The 8,905-nt window shown below is 47.6% G+C and overlaps 2 protein-coding genes across 2 annotated transcripts in view; one reads left to right on the forward strand and one right to left on the reverse strand.

The window, feature by feature from the left end:
- Window positions 1-1,029, reverse strand: part of Slc4a1ap (solute carrier family 4 member 1 adaptor protein) — a 28,943-nt gene extending 27,914 nt beyond the window's left edge. The window contains exon 1 of the mRNA XM_026789671.1: window positions 238-1,029. Within this exon, the coding sequence (XP_026645472.1) occupies window positions 238-900 (663 nt within the window). The 5' untranslated portion in view covers window positions 901-1,029. The remainder of the gene's footprint in view (window positions 1-237) is intronic.
- Window positions 1,030-1,059: 30 nt separating this feature from the next.
- The window catches only part of Supt7l (SPT7 like, STAGA complex gamma subunit), an 11,855-nt gene continuing 4,009 nt past the window's right edge, over window positions 1,060-8,905 (forward strand). The window contains exons 1-5 of the mRNA XM_005367966.2: window positions 1,060-1,280; window positions 2,861-2,981; window positions 4,075-4,681; window positions 6,727-7,051; window positions 8,480-8,717. Coding sequence (XP_005368023.1) covers window positions 4,269-4,681; window positions 6,727-7,051; window positions 8,480-8,717 — 976 coding nt within the window. The 5' untranslated portion in view covers window positions 1,060-1,280; window positions 2,861-2,981; window positions 4,075-4,268. The remainder of the gene's footprint in view (window positions 1,281-2,860; window positions 2,982-4,074; window positions 4,682-6,726; window positions 7,052-8,479; window positions 8,718-8,905) is intronic.

Genomic DNA, 8,905 nt, shown 5'->3' on the forward strand with positions numbered 1-8,905 from the left:
GTCTTCCTCTGGCCCCTAATGAATCAAGGGGGAAAATATATACATGTATGGATTCAGGAAAGGAGAAATTATTTTCAGAGACACAGCAATGTACATAGACCTGTGGGTCCAGACTGATCCTTATGCTTTTGTCACTGGTGACTGAGAGAATCTTTTTTTCCTCAATTAAACCTTAAAGAAACTCAAAATCCCAGCATAGTAAATCCTAAGATTCTTATTTTAAACTTTTCTACTTACCTGAAGGACAAAGAGCCGGGTGCTGCCTCCAAAGCGAAAAACATGCCCAACGTGAACTCTACAGTAAGTGCGGGGAGGGATGCGAGTTTTGTTGAGGAAAGTACCGTGGGTACTTCCCAGATCATAGAGATAGAAGCCCTGCCCATGACTGTCAGCTTCTCCGTCGGGATCAGACCCCCGATGCTGTAGCACCGCATGGTACCGAGACACGGAAGGATGCTCCAGGCATATGTCACAGTTAGCAAGCCTCCCAAAAAGGCAACAGCTCATCCCTTTCAAGGTGCGGGTGCCAAGGATGGTGCCACCCTTCAGGGTTTCGAGACTGTAGGGGGCCGTGGCTGGGCTGCCCCACGATGGCTCTTGGTATGGGGGAGCCCGGGCCGGACCGCCAGAAGCAGTAGCTACCCGCGGGGACCGGAGCTGCTCCGCCGGTGGACTCCCAGTCTCCCTGTTATCCGGCTGAGCCGATGGGACCTCGGGCTCCCTACAGCCGGGGTCCAGCAGCACCGAGGGGCATTCCTTCTCCACATCCTCAGGGGCTGCGGGACCGGAGGTTGGAGCCTTACTTCGCACAGCTAGCGGCACCGGCAAAACAGGCTTCTTAAACTCGCTACTGACTTCCTGAGGAGCTGGCGGTTCTGGCTGAGAGGTAGTATCAGCCATCCTCAGTCGGGTGCAACCTCAAAATGTGTCCCTCCGAAACCCCGGCCACTCGTTCTCCACGTTCCTGCACATGTATCTCCTGCCCAGCTTCCTGCCCCTTTTATGGGCGGCAATGTTGGAGTTCCTTTTTGAAGACTCACCGACTTGTAAAGATGTGAATACCGGGGAGGGGAACGTTATCGTGGTGTTGGGCAGAACGTGGACATTTTTAGGCGTTGCAACCTGCTGGTAATAACTTCCTGTGTCATAGGGCGCTTGAAAAGAAGCGCTTCCGGAGGCTTGGACTGCTAATCAATAAACTAGGCTCTTAGGCTTGACCTAGTCGTCGCTCGAACCTGTCAGAGTCGGACAGCCGCGTAGACCGCTCCTGGAACACGGCGGTGAGTATTTGAGACTTCCTATCGGTTTCAAGTCCAGAGTTCCTCCTTTTACTGCTCTCCTGGAAATCAGACTTCCCAGGATCCTGTGATTGGCGCCTAAGCCTGCCGGTCGTGATCACGGAACCCCGACCCTGCACCTTCCGAACTTAAAGTTGAAATCCCTTTTACTCCTTTTGTGAAGTTAGGGAAGAAGGCAATTTCTTGTTAGTTAGTCCATTCTTTTTTTTATTATTATTTTTGGAATGAATTATTGAGGCAGCATGTTCAGTGACTTTACGAACATGGCCTTGGAAACCGATTTTTCTTTCACCCTTGGTATTTATGACATTGGCATGACACTGGACCTCAGCTTCCACGTCTGGAAAATTGGAAATAGTAATGTTCCTTGTTTCATAGGATTGCTAAAAATTTTAACTAAACAGTACTTCATATTGTACGTCTCTAACAGATGCCTAGACACTACCAAGATGGTAGCCATAACAGGTAGGAGAATGCAGGTGATTAGGTCAATTAAAGCTAAGGTTCAGGGATAAACGCACATCGATGTGAGAACACAAAGAAAAGATGTAATTGGGGAAATATTGGGGGTGATGATTTCAGCTATATTAAAGAACGAATTCAAGTCTGATAAAGACGTAGAGAGTGAGGCTGGGTGGTGGTGCACAAGCCTTTAATCCCAGCACTCGGGAGGCAGAGGCAGGCGGATCTCTGTGAGTTCGAGGCCAGCCTGGTCTACAAGAGCTAGTTCCAAGACAGGCTCCAAAGCAACACAGAGAAACCCTGTCTCGGGGGAAAAAATGTAGAGGGTGGAATAGGATTCCTGACAGAGGACACAGCTCATAGGGTCAATTATGAAAATGTCTGATGTTCTCAAGAAGCTGAGTCGTGAGGCTAGAGAGTTGGTTCAGTGGTTAACAGTGCTTGCTGCTCTTCCAGAGGACCTGAGTTCCATTCCTAGTATCCATGCCGAGGCAGCTCACAACTGCCTGTACCTCAGGCTCCGCGGGATCTTATGCCCTCTTCAGGTCTCCTTGGGAAGCCTGCATACATGTGGGACACACACATACACAAGAAAAATGAAATCTTGGCACCGGGCAGTGATGGTACACACCTTTAATCCCAACAGGTGGATCTCTGTGAGTTCGAGGCCAGCCTGGTCTACAGAGAGAGTTCCAGAACTACACAGAGAAACCCTGTCTCAAAAAACTAAAACGATAAGAAAATAAAATCTTAGCAAAGAAAATAAACTGAGGGTCAGTTAGATGGCTCAGCTGGTTAAAGCAATTGCTGGCAAACCTGACAACCCGGGTTCAATCCCTGGAACCCACATGGAGGAAGGAGAGAGCTGACTCTCACAGCTGTCTTCTGACTTCTACGTACACACCCCCAAACTCATACCAAAAGAAGTAAATGTTTAAAAAATTACAAAGAAAAAAACTGAGTAGTGTGATATTGTTAGAATTTAGGTCATTTAATATAGGAAACCCCTCTGTGTGCCTGCAGGGCACTGAGTCCACGCCTTTAGCAGTCACTGGATGACACTATACTAAGATATTTTATTTCTGTTTTTCTCATCTCAGGACAAAGAGCGTGAACCTTCACACAATGTCTGGTAGTCTGATGTGTATTGAACCTGAAGAGACATCTAGGCATTGAATCTGGAGATGTAAATGGAAGACAGATTGTAGGCTTCATTGAACGGTAAGGCTCAGAATTCTGACATTTTCCAAGAGACATCAGAATGCCTTCAACAGGAGTTTGTTTGACACCAAGAAGCAAAAAAAAAAAAAAAAAAGCAGGCTGGAGGTGTGGCTCGGTGATGAGACACTGCCTAGCCTGTGTTCAGGCTTCAGTACCATGAAAAGGAAACAAGAGCAAGCCCAGCAGCAATGTAAGGGATAGGTCAGATTCTGAGGAAGACTAGAGGAAGGGACACCAGTTAGACGGCAGCTGAAGTCGCTCCGCTTCAGTCTGGAGACATAGCTCAGTCTGTAATATACTTACCATTGCAAGCTTAAGGACCTGAGTTCGATTCCCAAAGTCCATATAAAAACCCATGTATGGTTGCATGTGCTTATAAACTTAGTTCTGGGGAGGCAGAAGCAGGCGGGTCCCTGGAGCTCACTGGTCTGGAATGATCAGCAAGCCTAGGTTCCAGTAAGAGGTGCCATCTCAAAAAGCAAGAGAGATGCTGAGGAACGACACCCAAGGCTGATCTCTGGCCTCCATGTGCATGCACACACAAAGAAACCTCTTTTATTCTCTCATGTATGTGTAGAATTGGAAAGCATAAGGCTAGATTAAATGTTCATGAGTGTTCCCACCAGGATGAATGAAAATATATTCAGGCACAGCATAGGATAAGAACCACCTATTAGTACTTTTTGTTTGTTTTATTTTTAAGATGATATCTCTCTGTGTAGCCCTGGCTGTCCTAGATCTCACTCCATTAGACCGGGCTGGCCTCGAACTCAGAGATCTGCCTGCCCTGCCTCCAGAGTGCTGGTGTTAAAGGCATGTGCTACCGCGTCTGTCTATCCGTTAGTATTTTTAATGCTACTCTCTTTTTCCTATTAATCTAGCACAATTGTGTCAAAATACTCTGGAAATACTCTAGACCTCTCATTTAAGTTTCACGCTTTGTAAAGTGTTTAGAGTTAGGCATGGTGGATATTCTGGTAAGAAGTCCCTGCTGCTCGCCCGCTAATGACTGTGTTCTTTGTCCTTCAGTCCAAGAGGAATTGTCATTATGTGATTGGCTTCTGACAATTATTTTTCTCTTAATTTCTTCAAGGAGAACATCCTTCCTCTAGAGTTTTGCTAACACCGATTTCAAATTGATCTTAACTTGCTTTTTATGTAAGAACTGCTGGACTTCATATTTTTTACTAGAGAAGCCTATGACCTACAACTGCCCGAGACTTGAACACATTACCTGTAGGGTATCAACTACATTAAACCTGGGAGCTCTTCTCTGCGTGCCCTAAAATGTTGAGATACTGGGGAGAGATACCCATCCCATCGGGACAGACCAACCGAAGTTCCTTTGATCTGCTCCCACGGGAGTTCCGCCTGGTGGAAGTCCATGACCCACCCCTGCACCAGCCCTCAGCCAGCAAGCCCAAACCCCCGACCATGCTGGACATCCCCTCAGAGCCGTGCAGCCTCACCATCCACACCATCCAGTTGATCCAGCACAACCGACGCCTTCGCAGCCTCATTGCCACCGCTCAGACCCAGAATCAGCAGCAGACAGACGGCGTGAAGGCTGAGGAGAGCGAACCTCTTCCTTCCTGCCCTGGGTCACCTCCTCTCCCTGATGACCTCCAGCCTTTAGACTGTAAAAATCCCAACGCCCCATTCCAGATCCGGCACAGTGACCCAGAGAGTGACTTTTACCGGTAAGACAAAGCATTGCTGTGTTGTCTTTTTGTTAAACGAGATCCCCTCCCCACCAGTGATCCTGTTAAGCTTATAGGAGCGTTTCCACTTCTCTATGAGGAAACTGAGGGTGGGAGTGGTCGACTTGGCTGACATCACTCACGTCATTAGTGAGGTGTCTCAAATGTTAATCCAAATCTTGAGATTCTAGAATTTGTATTTATTTTTAATTTTCTAATACATTAGGCATTTATTAAGTGCCTATTAATGCCAGATATTTTACTAGAAGTGAAATAATACACTGATACATAAAAGGTAAAAAGAGGCTGGCTGGGGACATTGCTCAGTGGTAGAGCGGTGGCCTAGCAATAAGAAGAAGACAGCCTGTTACAGTGAGCACCACATCCTCATTTCTTGAGGGGTAATATACTTTCATTCAACAAAATATTGTTGTTCTGTATTAAATTCATGGTATTACTACAATTTTATAAATTTTTTTTGTCAAGTTCCTATTTTAATTGTTAAGGAGAATGGTGACCATACCCAGGGACTGGGGCAGTGGCTTAGTCAGTAAACTGGTTGATCCCGTGTTCTGTCCCAGAACCTGTATTTAAAAGCCAGGCATTTATAATTGCAGCACTGGGAAAACGGAGACAAACACCCCTGAGACTCTTTTAGCCAATCAGCAAACCCACTTGGTGAGCTACAGGACAAGGAGAGACCCTGCCTTAAAATACAAGGTCCTAGCCAGGGAGACTACTCAGTCAGTAAAATGTTACCATGAGAACCTGAGTTTGAGAACCCAGTTAAAAATCTGGGCACAGGGGCTGGAGAGATGGCTCAGTGGTTAAGAGCATTGCCTGCTCTTCCAGAGGTCCTGAGTTCAATTCCTGGCAACCACATGGTGGCTCACAACCATCTGTAGAGAGGTCTGGTGCCCTCTTCCGGCCTGCAGGCATACACACAGACAGAATATTGTATACATAATAAATAAATAAAATAAATATTAAAAAAAAATCTGGGCACAGTGGTACAGGGTTGTAATCCTAGTGTGGGGAAGGCAGAGAGAGGAGGATCCCTGGCACTCACCGGCTGGCCAGCCTAGCCTAATCGGCAAACCATAGCCTAATCGGCAAACCATAGCCTAATCGGCAAACCATAGCCTAATCAGCGAACCATGGCCTAGTCAGCGAACCATGGCCTAGTCAGCAAGTTGCAGGTTGACACCTCAGGCCTACTAGCATTGTGCACACACTCACACATACACACACAATATGAAGCTAGATTGTTTTATACATATAATGCCAGGTACAAGGTGCCACGACATCATTTCCCATTAAAGAAGTCTATGTAGACTATGGATGTAGCTCAGTGTAGAGCGCTGCTGGCTCGTGCAGGCCCTGGGTTCAGATCCCAGCACTACAAGGGAGAAAACAACAGTCCACATATTGCTCAAATTAAGTGATAGTAACTAGCTCTTTAATGGGCACTTCTGATGCTTTTAACCTTTGGACCAGATAGGCTGAACATGTTAAATAAAAAGTCAGTTGCTGTCCATAGCGTGCAGTGTTGCTGTGGAACAGAGCAGTTAAATGCGTGAGTGGCTCTTCAGGCCCCCAGCTCTACAGAGCATGGCGACTTAAACAAAGGAGCAGTGGTTTTCTTCTCTGCTTTATTTTTATTTACAAAATAGTTCCCTTGCCAGAGGAAGGCAGAAGGCCAATAAATGTTGAGAGGGGTTGGAGGGGTTACACCGTGGGTAGGAGCACTCATTGCTCTTACAGAGGAAACAGGTTCTATTCCCAGCAGCTCTATGGCCGCTCACAGCTGTGTAGGTAGCTCCAGTCCCCAGGCTCTGATACCGTTGCCATTCTCCTGCGCTGTTTATTTTAGACGTGGCCTGTTCAACTGTGTAACTGGGGGCTCGTGCCCTGAGAAGAGCAGGATGAAGGTGACCGTTTACCCGCAACAGGGCCAGGGATTACTGGAACTGTAGAGCCCCAGTGAGACAGGTTGATCACCCTTGGCAGGTACACAAGTAACGCTGCCATGTCTCCACTTCCAGCGGAAAAGGAGAACCAGTGACTGAACTCAGCTGGCATTCCTGTCGGCAGCTCCTCTACCAAGCAGTGGCCACAATCTTGGCCCATGCGGGCTTTGACTGTGCTAACGAAAGTGTCCTGGAGACCCTAACTGACGTAGCACATGAGTACTGCCTCAAGTTCACCAAGTTGCTGCGCTTTGCCATAGACCGGGAGGCCAGGCTGGGACAGACCCCTTTCCCTGATGTCATGGAGCAGGTGTTCCATGAAGTGGGGATTGGCAGCGTGCTCTCCCTGCAGGAGTTCTGGCAGCACCGCATCAAGGACTATCACACTTACATGCTACAGGTGAGGTGACCGTGGGGCAGTCGGCAAAGGTGTCGTAGTCTGGGAATGTTCAGCAGGGTCTCCAACATGTGTTCTGGAGCGTAGTGCACAGGGAATGTGCACTTTCTCTGTCCTCACACTGATCTAGTGAGATGTCAGGGCCTCTTTCAGTCAGTGGACAGCCCATTCATTTCTGTCTCTGGAAGACATACACAGGTATCTGGAGTCGCGGACACTAACAAGGTGGGTAAGCTTGTGAGCTTACAGTAGTCATGAGAACAAAAGCAGGCAAGAGAGTAATAGCCACAGCAGTTCAGACGGCTCTGAGGGCTGAAACTGAGGACCCAGAGTCCTGGGAGGGCGCCTGAGGGTAGGGCAGGGCACAAACATCTCTCCACTTCCTGAGGGTCAGGCAGTATCAATTCTCCACTGAAGAATTTTTCTTTCCTTCTGGTGTGTGCGCATATATATGTACATGTGTATATGCATGTGTGTGTGTACTTGCACACTTGAGTGCATGTGTGTGTGTCAAAGAGTCAGTGCAATTGTCTTTCCTCAGGTGCTTCCACTTTGAGAAAGCGAGCTCCAGGAATCCCCCTGTCTCCACCTTGTATCTCATGAGCCCTAGGGATATGAATCAGGTCCTCAAGCTTTTGAGGCAAACACTTTCCTAACTGAGCCAGCCTGAAAGAGGAATTTTAAAACTTCTGCTGCTAGAACTGGGTGTGCACCTCACTGGGAATGCATGCTCAGGGTGTGCAAGGCCAGGCATCCCCAGCACCACAAAGCAACAAGAATACTGGTAATAGGAAGTTGTTTAAGGGGTTGGGTCAGAATTCATGATAGAGACATACAAAGAACATGTGTCAGGAAATGTTTTGATCATTACTTAACAGTTACATAAGGCGAATAAGATCTGAGACAAAATGCTGCATTTCTGTCTATAAAAATTAACAATTATCTGACCATAGCAACACATGCCTGGAATTCCACCTCTTAGGAGGTTGAGAAGAAGGGTGGAGAGTAAAGGCAACCTGCACAGTGGAATCCTGTCTCACAACAGAAACCTCTCAGACATCTGGCATATAGGCAAACACTGAGTGAAGCAGCGATTTGGACCCTAAGCAAAGGCTTTTTGTTAGATGCTGAAGGTTCCTGGTCACTCCCCCTTCACTCGCTCCCCTCCCCCACCTTGTTTTTGATTTTTCAAGACAGGGTTTCTCTGTAGCTTTGGTTCCTGTCCTGGCACTCGCTCTGTAGACCAGGCTGGCCTCGAACTCACAGAGATCCATTGACTCTGCCTCCTGAGTGCTGGGATTAAAGGCGTGCGCCACTATGTATTAACCTCATGTATTAACTTGTACTCTGCTGGGTTCTCCTTGGGTACCACCAGTTGACTATCCAATCTCCTCAAATATCCTTGGAGAATTAACTCTTGCTTGCCAACAGATTAGCAAGCAGCTCTCTGAAGAGTATGAGAGGATTGTCAATCCTGAGAAGGCCGCGGAAGACACTAAGCCTGTGAAGATCAAGGAGGAGCCCGTGAGTGACATCACGTTCCCTGTCAGTGAGGAGCTGGAAGCTGACCTGGCTTCTGGGGACCAGTCCTTACCCATTGGGGTGCTGGGAGCTCAGAGCGAGCGCTTCCCATCCAACCTGGAGGTGGAGGCTTCGCCACAAGCTTCAAGTAAGGAACAGAGTATATTCATTTTGATCCGGGTTCTGTCCATCTTAGCAATTAATGACATCTTAGAATCATACTCAGAGTAGGAGAAAAGCCGGCACGGGCAGAACGAAGCTGCTGGGACAGACAGAGCTGTGGTAAATCCTTAGGATACACTCTGGTTAAGTAGCCATGTCTCCTTGACAGAAGTT

The sequence above is a fragment of the Microtus ochrogaster genome, unplaced genomic scaffold, assembly GCF_000317375.1.
Source record: "Microtus ochrogaster isolate Prairie Vole_2 unplaced genomic scaffold, MicOch1.0 UNK26, whole genome shotgun sequence".
In the NCBI taxonomy this organism is placed as follows: Eukaryota; Metazoa; Chordata; class Mammalia; order Rodentia; family Cricetidae; genus Microtus; species Microtus ochrogaster.